The sequence below is a fragment of the Bombus affinis genome, unplaced genomic scaffold (assembly GCF_024516045.1).
Source record: "Bombus affinis isolate iyBomAffi1 unplaced genomic scaffold, iyBomAffi1.2 ctg00000290.1, whole genome shotgun sequence".
Classification (NCBI taxonomy): domain Eukaryota; kingdom Metazoa; phylum Arthropoda; class Insecta; order Hymenoptera; family Apidae; genus Bombus; species Bombus affinis.
In genome coordinates, this window is record NW_026108976.1 from 91,968 (window position 1) to 110,038 (window position 18,071).

At 41.4% G+C, this 18,071-nt stretch overlaps 3 protein-coding genes across 3 annotated transcripts; all 3 read right to left on the bottom strand.

Moving 5' to 3' along the window:
• Nucleotides 1–387: 387 nt before the first annotated feature.
• LOC126927870 (uncharacterized) lies at nt 388–1,626 on the bottom strand. Its single transcript, XM_050743843.1, has one exon. The coding sequence runs from the start codon at nt 1,624–1,626 to the stop codon at nt 388–390; it is 1,239 nt and encodes a 412-aa protein (XP_050599800.1).
• A 393-nt stretch (nt 1,627–2,019) lies between these two features.
• Nucleotides 2,020–4,233, bottom strand: LOC126927871 (uncharacterized). The gene has a single exon (XM_050743844.1). It carries the CDS (start codon nt 4,231–4,233, stop codon nt 2,020–2,022), a length of 2,214 nt encoding a protein of 737 aa, XP_050599801.1.
• Nucleotides 4,234–4,253: 20 nt separating this feature from the next.
• LOC126927872 (uncharacterized) lies at nt 4,254–5,664 on the bottom strand. Its single transcript, XM_050743845.1, has 2 exons — nt 4,537–5,664; nt 4,254–4,463 (listed from the first exon to the last, which is right to left on the bottom strand). Exons 1-2 carry the CDS (start codon nt 5,662–5,664, stop codon nt 4,254–4,256), a joined length of 1,338 nt encoding a protein of 445 aa, XP_050599802.1.
• Nucleotides 5,665–18,071: the final 12,407 nt, after the last annotated feature.

Sequence of the window (18,071 nt, forward strand, 5' to 3'; positions counted from 1 at the left end):
GGTTGAAGTTGGGATATGGAAGCATCCTAACGGCATGACTCGTGGGAAAACCCAGATGTTTCTAATCTCTAAATGCCTGATTTTCCTTGTCATATAATTAACAATTTTTCCCGTCATAACTACCAGCTTACTCCGTAATATTTAAGAACGTTCAATAAACCTAAGGACCTTTTAAGTACCCGCTATAAACCGAAAATGCTTGCAGGATTCAAGGTTTCTGCAAGCTAATGAGAATCGGTTTATGGTGGGCCTTAGTTTTATTGAGGGTTCTCTAATGACGTTTGGGTCTGGACGGTCAGACATTAAAGTACGTCGCGCGGACCTCTTCACGCGACGTAACATCCTCCCCCCGTTGAGAGAATCCCGATCAAAAGTCCATGGATGGTATCAGGGGGAACTTTCGTCTGCGTTCTCCGCTGTTCGTGGTTGTCCGGGTTCCTCCGATTCCGGTTGACAGGGTAGTGGAATCAATCGTTTGACGCCGCGATCCAGGATGCTCGTCGCTGTCTTCACCGTGGCTGTCCGTATAATTCCGTCGGCTCCTGGGTGGACCTTAATGACGCGGCCCAAGGGCCAATGCATAGGTGGAACGTTGTCTTCTCGGAGAATTACGATTGTGCCCTCACGAATGCCATGTTTGCCCTTGTACCATTTGCTACGGCTGGTTAATTCGTTGAGATATTCTCGGTGCCATCGACTCCAAAATTCCTGCTTAAGCTGATGGATACGTTGCCAGTTAGATAAGTGGCTTGGTTGGATTGTCCTAAGATCTCGTTCCCGAATGTTGGTAAATGTGTCGCCTAACAAAAAATGTCCGGGAGTGAGGACTGGGAGATCGTTAGGATCTGTTGAGATGGGAGTAAGTGGACGGGAATTCAACATCGCTTCGATCTCAATAACCAGAGTATTGAGATGCTCGAAGGTCAAGAGTTCCGTGCCAACGGTGCGAATAAGATGCCGTTTAAATGATTTCACCGCGGCTTCCCATAAACCGCCAAAATGTGGTGAATTCGGAGGGTTGAATGACCACTGTATCTGCCGATCGGTGAGGAAGGTCTGCACCCTTTCTTGATGGTCGTCGGATTGTAATAGGAGGTGAAGTTCTTTCAACTCCCTGTTTGCTCCGACGAAGTTAGTTCCGTTGTCCGAAAGGATGGTCGCACAATGTCCTCTCCGAGAGATAAACCGGCGGAGCGCGGCAAGGAATGCGTCGGTTGTCAGATCGCTCACTAATTCGATATGAACGGTTTTGGTAGCCAGGCATATGAATATGGCGACGTACACCTTTACCCTTCGGCGATTACGATCCCTTCTCTCCTTGACATAGAACGGGCCGCAATAATCAACCCCGATGTTCGTAAAGGGCCGCGACTCGGTGATCCGTGACTCCGGCAGGTCTCCCATCAGATATTCTACTGATGGTGGATTGGCTCGGCAACAACGGACGCAGTTCTTGATGGTGCGCCATACTTGGCTTCGGCCGTCGACAGGCCAATAACGTTGTCTAATAGCGTATAGTGTGGCCTGGGTTCCGGAATGATGGTTGCGTCGATGCTCCTGGTCGATAATGAGCTCAGTCACTGATGATTTTGGCAGAATGATCGGATGCCTTTGGTGGAAGGGCATCTGTGAGTTAGTGAGTCATCCTCCGACTCGTATTATCCCTTCATTGTCGAGGAAAGGATTTAGGCGTTGGAGTTTCCCTCCCACGGACGTGGTCCGATCTTTTTGTAGTGAGCGAATCTCCTTCGAAAAATGGATGTTTTGTAGGAGTCTAAGCAATCTATTTTCTGCCGAAATGAGCTCATCTACTGTTAGAGATACTGCCCGGCTTTGCTTCTGTCTCCATCGAAAGCAGCGAGCGACGACTCTGGTTAGTTTTGACCATGACGAGTATTTTTCTAATATCGTATGGTCGACTGGGTTCGCTGCCAGGCAGGGTGACCTCTGTTGCTCAGGAATTTCGCCCGACGTAGTTGGGTTCCATGTTGGCCAATGCTCTTCGTTTTGCTGGAGCCATTATGGTCCATTTTTCCAAATGGACGGGCGCAGGAACTCCTTGGGCGTCTGACCTCGTGAGATGAGGTCCGCTGGGTTGTCGGCGGTGGGTACATGACGCCAATCGGAGAGGTTAGTCTTGAGTTGGATCTCGGCTACTCGGTTCGCCACAAATGTTTTTAACATATGCGGCGAGGTTTTGATCCACTGGAGCACGATGGTGGAATCAGTCCAGTATACGATCCGAGAGATCTCGATCGTCAGGGCTTTCTGGATTGATGCGATCAGGGTAGCCAGACGGAGTGCTCCGCTCAGTTCGAGTCGTGGGATCGTCTGTGTTTTGAGCGGAGCGACCTTTGACTTCGCGGTGAGTAGATGGGATTGGATGGAGCCGTCGGAACTAATGGTGCGGAGATAGACGCAGGCTCCGTAAGCCTTCTCGCTGGCATCGCAAAACCCGTGGAGTTCCATCCTAGTCGCTGCTGGTATTACAGCTTTTCGTGGAAACCGGACGTTGTTTATCAACGCTAATTGGGTGTAGTACCGGCTCCATTCCGTATGCAAATCCGCGGGAAGTGATTCATCCCAGTTGATCTTTAATGACCATATATGTTGCAAAATAATCTTTGCTCGAATTATCACTGGAGCTAGCAATCCTAATGGATCATAAATTCTGGCGATCACCGAACTTATTGATCGCTTTGTAACGCGTGGGAGATCAGCTAGGGTATCGACCGAATAGAGGATTGAATCAACTTGGGACTCCCAAAAAACCCCGAGGGTTTTTAGGGTCTGAGACTCACCTAATTGTAGCTTCCGGCATTTGTCTTGTTCGGATAGCCCCTTCAGTACGTCCGAATCGTTGGACGCCCATCCTCTAATATTGAAGCCGCCTGATTGCAGAAGGTCGGTGAGCTCCTTCCGAATCGACAGTACCTCTTCCTTCGTATCAGCTCCGGTGAGGGCGTCGTCTACGTAGAAGTCTCGCTTTAATACCAGTGATGCTCGCGGGAATTGGTGTCCCTCGTCGTCTGCCAATTGTTTGAGACACCGTATGGCCAAGTATGGAGCGGCTGACAACCCAAACGTCACGGTGTTAAGTTGATAGGAGTCGATCTCACCGTCGGAATTGCGCCACAGAATTTGTTGATATTTCCTATCTTCTGGGCGTATCAATATCTGGCGATACATTTTTTCAATATCGCCAGTTAGAACATACTGGTGAGACCGGAATCTAAGTAGGATGTCGAATAGATCCTCCTGCAACTTTGGTCCGGTGAGCAAAGTATCGTTTAGCAATACTCCAGTGTTGCTTGCCGCTGATCCATCGAACACAACCCGGAGCTTAGTGGTGTCGCTTGATTCCTTGATCACGCTGTGATGTGGCAGATAATACTCGTGATTAGCGAGGTGACCAGGGTCGATCTTCGTCGCGTGACCCAAGTCTATGTACTCTTGGATCACATTACTGTACGCGATTTCGTATGAGTTATCGCGTTGGAATCGGCGGTGGAGTGATGCGAGTCGTCTCATCGCTAGTGCCTTGGTTGATCCAAGGGATGGGAGCTGGCTGTGAAATGGAAGGGCGACAATGTATCGTCCTTCGCTGGTGCGTCGGACGTGATCTCGGAAGTGTTTTTCGCATCGTCGCTCTGCCTCTGAGAGATGTTGAATCGGGGGTCCTTCGTCGATTTCCCAAAACCGCGCGAGATCAGCTTGCAGAGCCGTTGTGGAGGCGTGGAATGCATTTGTCGCGATTTGGTAAGTTGGACTCCCCCCGATTACCCAGCCGAATCGGGTTTTCTGTAAACGCAGTTCCGGCTCGTCTGGTCGCGTCAGATTAATCTGTCCGACGCACATCGAAGCAAGTGTCGTACCTGAACTCAGTAAGACATCGATCGGACCTGGCACATGAAATCGTGGATCGGCCAGATTGATATTCTTTGGTATTTCCAATGTCGAGCGATCGATGTGTTGACTTGGGATCAGGGTCGAGATAGCCGGAATGACGAGGAACGTTATTGTACGTTCATAGCTGCCGTCGGTTGACGTGATCGTAGCCGTTATGTATCGCCTTGCCGTCGTCGTTAAAGTATCGAGAACCCCAATTGGGACCGAACACTTCTTTTGTTTTATTCCAAGGGAATCGGCTAGTCTTCTAGTAATGAAGTTCATGCTGGATCCAGTATCGAGCAACGCACGGCAACGAATAGGTTGCCGTTTGTCGGTCAGCATGTTAACTTGTGCTGTAATTACTAGGTCATTGCACAATAATTTGGGATCTGATGGTCGGGTTTGATCGGTCCTTGTTGGGGTTCGGCGTGCCTGGCGTCAATTGTGTGTCTGTCTCGGACTGGTTGATGGACTTGAAGTCCGTGAAGTCCTTGGGTTGTGCTTCCTTGCGACCTTCCGAGTCTTTGACGGGGATGTCGATGATCTCCTGCTGGAAGGGGAGGAACCTTGATCTGAATTGGAGGAAGTCGACCTTACCTTTTGCCTGTCCCGATGTAGCATTGTATGATGGCGACCTCCACACACCCTACAAGACCCGGCATGACAATCCCGAGTTGTGTGTCCCGCACTCAGGCAGTTCAGACACAGGAGTGCACTTTTGACCTCCTTCAAGCGTTCACTGACGCTTTTGGCTCTGAAGGCGTCGCAATGCCAAATGGAGTGTTGGCCCTTGCAAGAATGGCAGGAATTCTTGACCCGGGATGCGGTGAATGTCTGTCCTCGTGTCTTACGCTGTCGGATTCTTTTGGATTGGTCCGGTGTTTTAATTTGTTTGATATCGGAAGGTGAGATGCCTGTGAGCGCTAGATTCTCGAGGTAATCTAGCAAATCGGTGTATTGAGGCACCTCCTTGTTGGTCAAGGTTAGCTCCCATTGTTGCCTGACGTAATCGGGTAGTTTGGAGCTGATGAGATTAAGAATGAGGCTATTCGGATGTACGGTTTGTCCCAAACTGCTTAGTGCGTCGAGGTTCTGTCTTACGACATTGGCCAAGTCTCTTAGGGCCATTGGAGAACAATGCGTCAGCTTTGAGTAGTCAATGATTGCAAATCCATGGCATGACACGATGCGTCGCGGACAATCGTACCTCTGCTTGAGAAGGCTCAGCGCCTTCGGATAGTTCTCCTCATGGAAAACTAGAGAATTCACACAACTCGCGGCTTCCCCTACTAAGGAAGCCCGCACATAATGGAATTTTTGTAAGGTGGTTAGGTGAGAGTTCATGTCGATAGTCGAGTTGAATGTGTTAAAAAATGCGTTCCAATTTTCGAATTTCCCGTCGAATGCTGGTAGCCGCATTTCTGGTAAATGCATTTTCGCTTCGGGAAAATCGGTGCCCTTTGATGGCGGCGGGATTGAAGATGGCTTTCCTTCCCGGAGATGCTGTATTCTCTCGTCCAGGGAACTGTACTGTTCCGACGCTACGCGTTCCTGAACGATATCCTCGTCCTCGATGTCGTCCAACTCGTCCTGGAGTGATAGGAATCGTTTCCACCCGGTTTTGAGTAGGGCTTGAGATGATCTCAAATATGCAAGATCTTGCATGCCTGACTGTTCGTATCTATCGATGCGGTCCCTTATAGTCGTTAACGTGCCTTCGAACAATTTATCACGTCGTTTCCTCAAGTTGTTGATCTTAGCTGGGGTCGGCATGATTCGGGATGTGGATCGACTTGAAATCTTCTTAAATTGATTACTCAGTTACGTCGGGACGCTGCCTGGTTGCGTGCCTCGACCAGTGTGTATATCTTTTGAAGGTGTTGCTCCTGACGTCGCTGACCTTAATGCAGTGATACACTTCCGCTGTTGGATTCAAAGGGAACACGTGGCACTGTGTGTGGACACTTACTTGACACTGGCACGTGATCCGGCTCGAAGGACCATGTATTTTCGAGCTATCGCGGGGAGACGCAATCGCGAGGAAACACGTCAACGGGAGTCGTAAATTCCCGTTACGATTCTAATGATCGACGCCGCGAGTAGATCGATCCCCTGATTTCCGTTAAGATAATAGGGGTGGTTGAATTAATATAACTCCGTGATTGGTAGGGTTATGATTATATTTTTCTCCAACAGCTTCGTTTAATCACACACAATAGTAACGTCGTTGAGTCTGAAGATTGCCTGGATCTTGCTCAGATTCTGACTGCCAATCTGAGAGAGGAAGGCTCGTGGGTCGTAGTAGATGTGGCGATTGATCAGATCCAACTTTGACTGAATCGAATCAACAGGATCAACCGAAAGACTGAATGAGGAGACGTCGACTGCTTGACTCCGACTGTTTGACTTGGGTGGCTTGCACTGACGACTGACTCGAACGACTGACTGATTCGTACTACTCGAACGACTAACTCGTACTACTACGAACGACTGACTCGTACGTCTACCTGTGTCAATGACGATGGAGGTTTTGAACGAAGTAAGCTGATTCGTTGTTCGTACTTTCCGTTATGAACATGAGGACACAGATCCCCGTTACCATTAGCTAAGACGTTAACGGTTGAAGTTGGGATATGGAAGCATCCTAACGGCATGACTCGTGGGAAAACCCAGATGTTTCTAATCTCTAAATGCCTGATTTTCCCTGTCATATAATTAACAATTTTTCCCGTCATAACTACCAGCTTACTCCGTAATATTTAAGAACGTTCAATAAACCTAAGGACCTTTTAAGTACCCGCTATAAACCGAAAATGCTTGCAGGATTCAAGGTTTCTGCAAGCTAATGAGAATCGGTTTATGGTGGGCCTTAGTTTTATTGAGGGTTCTCTAATGACGTTTGGGTCTGGACGGTCAGACATTAAAGTACGTCGCGCGGACCTTTTCACGCGACGTAACAGCAGTCAAACAGTGTATCAACGGAATGCTAAATCAAAGCTTTCGAAAGTGACTCTTATCGGTATAGTCACAATTTACGATAATGTGTTACGCACAGACAATATAAAAGTTTGTCTCGAATGAAATACGTTCTTCATTAGAAAACAATTTAATAGATAGACTCACGAAAATTCCCACCTGGAACTCGTGAACTGTTTTTCAAAATACACCTAACATTCTTGTATGTTTCTAGTATTTTTCCAATTCATCGTGATATCATTCTTCGCGAATTCATATTGCTCGCATTCTAAAAAAACACTTACCAAAATCCTTACATCTGCAAGGAAACGTGCAATCGAAACGTGTAAATCTCAGCTCTCGCTCATTTTATGATCGCTCTATATTTTTATTCGTGGTGTACGTATACGCGTGAACCTTGAAGCGAGATACAGTTTGGCCAAACGAATTTGACGAGACGCGTCTGGAAAAGGAAAAATAATTTAATAAAAGCCGGTTGACTATAAACCCTTTTATAACACGGTTTCAATCACAAGCTGGCCAGATTGGATATCACGTTACAATGGTATTTATTCCCGATGATGACCCGTTACGACGACCGGATCCATACGCGACAAGACAGAGCTAGCACCTCGTAAATCGAAGCCCAAGACATTTAGGATCATATTAAATGAGGCTAAGTGCGATAGCGGCCGTGATAGGATTAAACAAGATATATACAGTGGCCTGGCTATCTAAAGCTTGTGTATAACGCGTGTCCACATTTTTCATGAATTAATACATAATAAAGCGGAGAGACCACTTAGCGTCTCGTAATTTTGGCAAAAGTACATCGTAAACACTGACGAAATATGATTGCATAAAGAACAGAACCTGCTAATTTCGAAAAAAGTTTCGTGTACGTTTTGAGTGGAATTTCAAAACTTTAAGAATGTAATATAGTAGAAAACAACAATAACGAGGACAAAGAATATTTTTTCCAAGCCACTTTTACGTGGAAAAATAAATTACGATCGTTATTCGATGGTTAAGTATTCGACAATCTGGCGAGCTGTAAGTATTCGCATTAAAAATAACGAGATGAAACTGCAGGAATACGAAGGTACGGGAATGCGTGAAGAAAACGTTCGTTTAATCAATTTACTAGCGTCCATGGCAGCTGTTACTAAAAGCCTGTTGTTCAATCTAGCAACGTGAATGGAAATTACAATTTAAAACGGGTAAAATACTTCTGGACAATCTCTTCCTTTCTCTTTTTCTTTCTTTCTCTTTCTCTCTATCTTTCAACTCACGGCTGCAGTTAATAAAATTCTGCATAGATACAGTTTCTCTGGTTGATGTGATTCACGCTTGGAAATATCGATTTCGTTCGTTCGAGAATATAGCAGTCTTTTTCGTGCGTAAATTGAACTAGGAAGTTTCGTGGACGGTGCTACGTACGTTGGTGGAATATCATTGGCGTCATTAAGCTTCGACTATCGATTTTCAAGTTGGTTGGCGTTGCGACGTCATTCCCGGGGCATAAAAATTTCGCTTTATCGATTAATACAATCGCGCCTATTTGTTTTAGAAGAGGAACTAATAGAGAATTTTTATTTTTCGAGCTTTTTCTACATTGCAATTTAACTTTGTTACGGTTTAAATTTTGGATAATTGAATTTTATTTTAGCTTCAACCGAGAAAAAAGAACTTTCAACTATATGGAAAAATTATTATAGTATATTGAAACGGGGGCGCGCTTATTGATAATAATTCCTCTCTCACTTTCGATAAATTTTCTAATAATAGAGAAATATAGTTTGGGCGAAGAGCCCTCAAAATAACAGAGCAGAATTCATTTTTGTCGAATGATGGAATATTCGAATCCTTACACACAGAAGAACGGAAAAGTTGTGGATTTAGAATTATCACGATCGTCATGAGGCACACGAGTTAACTTTCAATTAAATAAGCAAACATAGAACTCGATTGGGAAAATAATTTACATCGTTGGTATTAATTCGTCGAATTGATATTTTCAATCTTTCCGGTATCACCTGTACGCAAGTTAATTTCCATGGAAATCTTCACAGCACCACATTTCCTGGATATTTTGATAATTAATTGCTCGTGTATCATTTAAAAAGGCACGTGTAGAATGCGTTGCACGGTACCACGCATGTTACCTAACAAGTTTTAATAAAACCCGGTGAAAATCGATTAATTACTGCGGCGGAAAATTCTGAAAACATTGCATTGCACCGCTCTACTTCGTTTCATGGTTCTCCATACAGGCACAAATGAAATAATCAAACTACGATTCTTTCCAATACCAGCGAAACGATGCACGTGCGTCCCGCTGATGTAACAATACATTGTTATTTCGCAGAGGTTTTCTTATTACGTGGTTCTTTTATACCAGATACAATACCCGCGAGTTGTAAAATTATTTCAAAGACGCGAGTTATGAAAATTGAATTGGATTGTACGTGGTTGGTATGGATGAGAGCAGATTGCGAGAAAAAACTCGGATTTCCTATCAAGAACCGCACAAGATTAGCAACGTTTTAACGACTTCCGATGATGGATTTCGATTTCGTAGAAGAAGAATCGTGAAATCGCATGGGGGCTACTAATTGGGGCGTTGGCAAAATAATCATGCATCGGACACATGGTCGAATCGAAGCAACGTTATTCGTTTCATTTGCACTTGCTAAATTTGTAAATAATTGCTAGTTGCGGACAACCGGTCAAATCGATTAGTAAAATCCTTGATTCCTTTCTTCCTGTTAAAATAGTTAAAAATAGTACTGTTTTAAATATTATATTAAGTGTAAACGCGCGAAGTAAACGGTCAGTAACCATGGAGATTGGAAACATGAATAGAGATGAAACAGAAAAGAAATAGTCTTATTTTTCCAGCGACTGTATAATTCCAAATCATCAGAGAAGATTACACTTTTCAATCAATATTCGATTAAAAGAGAGTTCATTTTGAAGACTTATTCACAATCGAGTTTATTGCTCGCCGCATTATTGTTCTTGTCGAGTAAAATAAAAGTAAATAAGATGCGGAAGAACGCGATGCGGAAGCAATTTTCTTCCATACAGAATAATTTAGCAACCTAATGCTATTAGCCAATTGACAAGCTGCAAATTGTACATGTATTTTTTACAATTTCACAGTTTTACGCGATATAAGATAATTGCATAACATGCAATTTCCAAAATTTACATTTAAAATTATAATTTATTATTATCGATCACTTGTAAAGTATCATTAGTTCAATCGTGCAAGGTGGACAGTTCCTATTACCCAAACTAATAAAAAGAAATAGAGAGGATTAGCTGGTGAACCTTTTTCATTGGAACTGCTCGATTATCCGAAATCCCATGGTCCCTACTCGGACAAGTGAGATTCCACTGCATTACCTATCTTTATAGTCGGACGATATGCGTGTGCAACAAAATTTCCTATCTGTGGTCGGCAGAATATATGAAGATAAGAGCAGCATGGGAGAACCGAGATTATTTTACAGACTCGGTTTCTATGAAATTGCAGTATAAGAAAGAAAAGGAGAAGGTAATCCAGTCTTCGAGTATTTACAGTCTTCGTGTGTCCACTCTCCCTTGGGTACAAAGAATCCTCTGTTTCATTGCTAAACGGCACTGTCAGCGCTTTTGTCCTCCGTCTGACTAATATCGGTTTCTACTACTAATCTCATCCAGCTTCGCCGATATCCATTGTACTGGAACCTATCCTTTGAACTAGTCCCCTGAATTCTGATCTCTTGTTATTCATCGTATTAGGATAATTGTAATAAATGGGTAAAATGATTACAGTGTGTATCAAATTTAACAAATTGAATTCTTCCGTCATCATCTGAGAGAACTGTGATCGCCATATCACTTGGAACGTTTCAAAACTCTGAACTCGTGCAAGTTTTTCTGGAGCTTAATAATTCTGTCGAATGAATGGTGCTTCTTTGACCGGACTGATTATAATTACGGTGGCACAGCTGGTTTTAATATTCTATATTTTAATTCGCTTATTTGGAGCTTGATTGAAGAAAAACTCCGGAAATTCTGGGATTTCGAATACAATTTTCGAATACAATTTGTCATCAGGTAACCTATTTATATCTCTCAGATACGTAATTCAAAATTGTAATATAAAATAATTTTTATTCAAATGACTGTAGCTTCTTTTTTTAATCGCGAGTAAAAAAAACGAGACTGGCCTGTAAAACTATTTCTCAATGATTTTATGGCACAAAATCGTTGACACAGACGTTTTATATGTATCTTAAAAGATCATATATTTAAGGATAAAAATGTTGAGTAATTCGTGACAACACAACGTCCGAATATTTTGAATATTATATCGAAAAAAGAAAGGTTTACGGGAAATTGAGAAAGATGTTGGTCCTTTTAAACTGAAAAATATCACGATATTTGGCCGTCAAGCGTCAACGCCGTTCATCGCACGCAAGTGCAATTTTTTCAATCCATCAATCCTTTCTCGATTGACGCGTTCACTGTAAAGCTAGATGATAAAATGGAGTTCCGAGGACGTTAAACAAACTTAATCCCAGTAAGACGATGATATCTTCTCGAAAGAATCACAAAAGACACGGAGATACCATGCCGTTAAAAAAAACAATTTGGTTTGAGGAAATATGTCGATAGGCTTAAAGTTGAACTAACCTAAGCTTCTTAACCCCTCTTACGAGCTTGACTATGCTACACCATAACGAGTAGAAGGATTAGTTAGGTTTGCTCGACTTTTTCTTTGTATTCGTCGGACAACGAACTAGTATGTAATATGTAATATATATAGAAACATCTTGGCAGTATGTTTTTCGAGAAATCGAATAAGCCGCCCCAATAATTCTGTCTGGTTATCCCTCAGCAAATATCATTTCTATCGTCGATAAATTAATTTTAAACGTCTCATTTTCTCAACCAGTTTATCAAAATTTGATGGACATCATTGACATTGTAGAATCTTTAAGCGAAAATAGAAAGCTCGAAACATAATGAAACGTGTGGGAGAATGGCATATTGAATTAAATTTCTTATTACAGTGGTATTTACGTACCTTTAACAATGGACGAGGGAAACGCGAGCGAAATGAGTTTACGGTTTAGCATCGTGACGGGGGTAAATTAAAAACGCCATCTCTACATCCGAGGAAGTTACATTACAACAAAAGTTACAAGCAAATTCTACGCTTTCTGGCTTAATTAATACATTCTAGATTGTACAAAGAGCTAACTAGAAAGTCACGTGAATACGGAACACTGGTTTTTCGTTTAATTAAAGCGTCTCGAAAAGCTCGTTCGAAGAATCGAGTTAAGTGTTAAGAACTCGGATTAAATAGTTAATGACACAGTTTAATCAATTGTTATTTACTTTGTGAACACGAACGTTTTGATAACAAGCGGCTTGTTAGTTGATATTTAACGAATCTAGAAATGCATTTTAATTTGTAGTACATCTGTCACATCTCGGCAGTGCCTTAAACATTCTTTCCAAACGAGATTTCTTTGAATTCGAAAAATCGTTACTTTCACTAAAATTCTACCGTTATATTAAAGCGTTTCCTTTTGATCATCAAGTAGCGTAAAAGTTAGAAAATCACCAAAAAAGAATTTATCATATTTTTCCTATGTAACATTTAACAAACTTCGTTCGGAATATATATGTAATATCGTGGACAAAAGGCCTAAGATATCGGCCGAACCGTAAACAAAGTCGCGAAAGCCGCGGCATCGTCGGGTACATCAATGCGGTCCTTTCAAGTGGATAGTTTCGCGGAAAGGGGCTGCGTGACCCTGGTCACGGGCGTTTCGGGACACGTGTCCGATAGGACGAGAAAAGACACAGAAACGCTAAAGGCAGTGTTAGTTGAGAAGCCGGAGAGAACGGATGCAAAAAGCGTGCAGTTTGAGTGAGAAGCGAGAGCGAGCGAGTGTAGAAGCCGGAGAGTGTGAATCGGGAAGTCGAAAGCCGCGTATGAAAATAAGACGTACGACAGCATTGTAATCATTTCGTTGCTTCGAATATTATTTATTAAATCAAAACATCATTACCCATAATAATCCATCATTACCCAACATAAAGACCCATTTAGATACTACATATATGTATCGTTATATAGTCCACAACTATTGTTTACTAAATTATTAACCGTAAAAATAAATTTCTCGCGATTACTGAAAGAACAGTTTTAGATAAGAAACTGAATCATCAGCGATGTTTGCGTAATTAGTGTGACGGTAAGGTTGACTTTCGTCTTTCTTGAGGGTGGCCCCCATAAAAATATCGAACTGAAACCTCCGGTAGTCTTAAAGCTATTTTCACCAGGCTATGAGTAAACATCGAGCGGGAGGATCGTAAAGTTGAGAAAGTGGCTGCTTTTGACCGTCGGCGGCGTTGATCCACCCTCTATAACTGCCAATAGAGGGTTGCGCATTGCCACCAGTGTACGTTCTGTTGTTTAGACTGCGGTATTATTCCAGAGAACATTTATGTGGTTAGTACGCCACAAAATTTAGATATTCGGCGCAGTACCGAGATTGCATGTCAATATGACGTTTCAATATCTCCATTAAGTAATTAAATGAAGCCTGCCGGCGAAATATAAATTAACATCTTTAATAGGCAATATACGCTATTGTACGGAACCATTTGAATTGCCATGTGCACTTGCGGTAATGGTATACCAATTTTTCCAAAATGTATAAATTAATGGCAAATCAATGACTAGAGACGGTGATTAGTGTGTTCTCGTGAAATTGGAAGATTATAAACGCAAATAATCTGTTAACGAGGATCGCGTATAGAATTAGATGAAACTCGTATTAAAGGAATCAGGATGAAAAAATATATAATACAAAGAAATGAACCAAAGTTGAAATTAATCAATATTCTTTAAAAAATGCGTCGTTGTAAATTTACGAAATTTGTCTACGAAGAATTATGAATTGATCGCTTGGCTCTTCTGATAGTTCTGACGTTATAGAAATAAAAAATAATCTTCTTCTCAGATAAAGTACACTATCACGTTGACATACTTCCGGATTTTGGATAATTCTGCTGGAAACAGCGTTAATAATCTTCGCGTGAGTTTAGAAGTACCTCCTTTATCTGACTCGTAGTTTACGAGCGGTTTGAAGATAAAGAACTTTTTAAAGTATGTTTTATTGCATTAATCGCTTGAAAACCATGCTGATGAACTCCGTAAATTGAAAAGCAGAGAAAAATAACGATATTACGTACATTTTTTAAACTTGAACTATGTAATTGTCTATACCAGCAGCTTTGATAAATAAACTTAAGGATATCAGTCAGTTGACTAATTGTAAAATTGCAAATTATTGCGCGAGAAAGCTGAGATAATAAAATTGAAATGCTTTACTTTACTGAAATCATAGCAAATCTCTTGATCGTAATTTTTATGGACGAATTGCATCCTAATTGATTGAACGTTGGAACATTTTTAAGCTTTTATTATTTTAAGGTATATTAAAATACATTAGATGGAGATGATCGGACAAAAGGTATTTTACACGATTCGATCAAATAGTTGCATTAGTATTCATCGTCAATATCCGCCAGTAAAAGCGACACGAAATCATAGTGAATCCTTTAGTAAGACGTGTCCCAAGATCCGTCGCGTTCCTTTGCTCTTTCAAAGTTTATTTCCTGGTGGATCTCCGTCGTGTTCGTTTGAGAAACGTGCCTCAGCTTTCGATAAAATAAAGGCGGGGAACCGTGCGGATAGTTCCTTAGGAAATTGAAGAGAGTACCGACTGTTCCTGGCAATCTCTAAACATTCCCTTGACTACTAAACATTCCCTAATCCGTTTCCTACTTCCAAAGAAGAATAAAAACTTCGAACAAAACGAACTGTTGTTTGAGAAAGAAAGAGTATAATACTCCAATTACCCACCTATAAAACCCTACTTTGGGCTACTGAAACAAAGAGGATGAATAAAAAGAACAAAGCAGCGTAAGGAAAACAAAGCACGTATTGTTTCGAACTGACAAATAAAATCCAACGCTGCGCGCCGGTGTGATGAATTGGTGCTCTTGAAGCTTAAATACCGAACAGTTTGGAATTTATTTGATAGGTACATTCGTGTCATTTACATTCCATCTATTGTAGAGGATACCAAACTTCGAGCGTCCAATATTTGTTCCCACCGCTGAACACCGTATTCTGCATATTTCAATCGTGTTACGGTAGCGAGTTAGAGAGAACCAGAGAACTCCTGGCCTCTTCAAGATGTTCGATACACCGATACAACGGAACGAGATATTCAATTATAGGAAGAACACTTGGTGCACGATTGTAGAACAAGATTGAAGCGTGGTGGCCGATTATTTTCGTGAAAACAACCTACCGTTTGTTCCAAGTGTTCGTTCCAAGTATTCGTTCCAACTGTTCCTTCTGAACGTTCCTTCCCCTCATTCGTGCGAAACGTTTGTCCCAAAGTGTTGGTTCGAAAGGTTCGTCCTACACCCGACAGATCCATTTTTCGTCGTTGATATCATGCCGTCTCATCGTTCTAGGCGACGGGGAGAGAGAGAGAGAAAGAGAAAAAAGGCAACGGGATAAAATAACGTTCCCAAAGGATGGAAACATGGGATAACCAAGCCTCGCCTGGTAGCTTTTATTCGAATGGCAACCTTTCTAGACGTTTTTTTACACTCGCCCGGTCGTTTTGATTGCGTATTCTTCGTCGGTCGGTTGGTATTTGCTATTCGACGAAGAGGAGGGAAATAGTCGAGTGGTGAACCAAGAAATTTTAATATCACGTTCAACGCTCGGATTTCCGACGTTTTCGTATTAAAACGACCGGAACAGATTGCAATCACGCCGACGGCTACTCGGCAATTAGAGAGAAAACAGGCCAGAGACGACTGTTTAAAGTTGGATAATCGAGAAACGAAATATATGGGAAGAAAGTTGGTTATTCTGCCAAAGGAAAATTAATGTACAATGGATGGAAGGAAACGAAAGAACGTAACGATATATTCCTGAAAAGGTTGACAACAGCAGGTGTTATGGCGGAGCTTCGTGGAACGACGTTCATGTTTCTGAAGTGGAATAATAAACGCGATTTTTCCAATTGGATCCTTCCATATTTTGGACGCTTTATGGATTTTCGATGAATAATTCGTTGACAAGGCGAGGTAAGTTTATAAATCATTTTTGGAAATTCGTGACTATGACACGGGCCAACAAGAAGGGGAAAAGTGTATCTGGTTGTGAAAGATCGCCTTGTTCACCCGTTGTTGAACGCGTGAAACACTGCGAGCCAACGATGAATTACTACGAAGTGTTTTGCAGTGTGTAGTTTCTGTTCGTTAAACTGTTCGATCATGCGGAAATATCCATCGGCTTCGAATTCGATGCAAATTTAATCGTTGAAATATTTTCTGTAGGATACAAAGGTGATTTGACGTTTTATCGAAAATCGAAGAGCTGCAACGAATATTGCCCGTGCCTTTCTTCTCTCAGGAAAACAATGGATTGTTCGAGCGTTTCTAATTTCTCTTCGATACATTCCACATTTTTTTAAACAGAGTATTCATTAGAATACCCAATTCTTATAAATATATTTGGAATTAAATCGTAGAAAAATGATGTTTAATTAAACGATGAAGTTATTACAAAAGACTTCGTAACATTAGTAACAGTTGTTTGACTATAAGTCAAGATATAGATCATTCTGTATAATCTCGATTGCACTATATCGTGGGTTTAGCTTCTAACTCATAAAATGCATTATAATCTAAAAAATGAAACGATAGAGTGTCCAGAAATGAAAAATTTTCTTCAAAAGCACGATTCTTCTTTGTGTTGATTAATAATAGAATTAAAAAAAAAATTGGCAAGCATTTTGTTTGCCATGTACCTTACAATTCCAACGAATATGATAAAAATAATGTTTTTAATCTTTTTGGACATCTCATCTTGCCAAATGTTGTATCATAAGGTTTGTATCACTTCGAACCAGTCAGTGATTATGTTAGTTGATAAATCTTTTCCGCGACCATTTGCTGGGAACGTTGCACAACACAAAGACGTGAATGCAAACGTCAAAGCCAAACAAACGAGTCGCGCCTTGCAGAAGTTTCGTGTCTGAACAAACACGACAATCTCCTGCGGGAATGTGCAGGTTCGCGTAATACGTCTATTAATCGTTCAGTTAAGTCATCTTCATTCATTCGTTAGAAACAACTGTCGCAATTTGGAAACGTAGTACTCGAAATGTTTCCTCTTAAGAGTAGAACAAACGATGCAACAATCATATTATAACTTGTATATGATTTTTCTTTGCATTCGACTGCGGTGGAATTTAAACAAATTTAAAGCAAAGCGTAATTGCAAGATGCTGACTTCAAAAGAGAAAGTTTGACGTTAGTATGATACACCAAGCTTATTACACCTGTACGGTTCTTTTTCAAATGCGATAACGATGAAAATTTGTAAACTTTGTAATAACATTCGATGCACGATAGTAATAAAATTAGATTCATAGGAGAAATGTTTAATGCTACAGTTGTGCATCAACCTTATTGCGCCATATACGATCCCTTTTTGCAATCCAATAAAATTTTCCAAAAATTTGATACAAAGCGTACTAGTAATAAAATTAGCCTTAAAAAATGGGTACCATAACGCAATAAAATTCAATATGACAAAAATGATAAAACAACAGGTTCCAGATTTTTTATTTTTACAATTATTAAAATTGCATATTTCTCAGTGATAGAGAGATAACTAACCGCTTTGTAATGCTTTCGAAATTCTAATCGCTTCGGCAAACTTCCATCAGATCGGCGCTTCAACTATTCGACATCATAAATTCAGCCTTCGTCTGCAGCTATCGTCGATAGCTGCATACCTGCAATCCTATTATCGAACTTCTCATCAAAAAATCATTAGTATCGCTTATCCAACGAACCAACGATTGGAAACAAAATGGTCGAAAGATCAAAGTCGTGGGAGAAGCAACTTAATTCGAAGTTGACAGTCGTAATAGCTAGTTATCGAATTCGAGAGTTCAAATAGGCTTTAATCGAGCGATTTTCTCCCACGTATCGAGCTGATGATCCGGAAGAACATAAAGCCAACTATTGGATACCAGTTTCCACCAAAATCGATTCTGTCGAAGCATCTAGATAGCTGTAACCGATGAACTTTGCCTTTCATATTGTTCCACTCTTAA

Excerpts from the sequence above, each read along its gene's own strand:
- LOC126927871 (XM_050743844.1), bottom strand. The coding sequence starts at position 4,233 with ATGCTGACCGACAAACGGCAACCTATTCGTTGCCGTGCGTTGCTCGAT.
- LOC126927872 (XM_050743845.1), bottom strand. The coding sequence starts at position 5,664 with ATGCCGACCCCAGCTAAGATCAACAACTTGAGGAAACGACGTGATAAA. Across the intron at positions 4,464-4,536 it reads GTCATGCCGGGTCTTGTAGG|ATCAAGGTTCCTCCCCTTCC; the intron begins GTGTGTGGAGGT and ends CCTCCAATTCAG.
- LOC126927870 (XM_050743843.1), bottom strand. The coding sequence starts at position 1,626 with ATGCCCTTCCACCAAAGGCATCCGATCATTCTGCCAAAATCATCAGTG.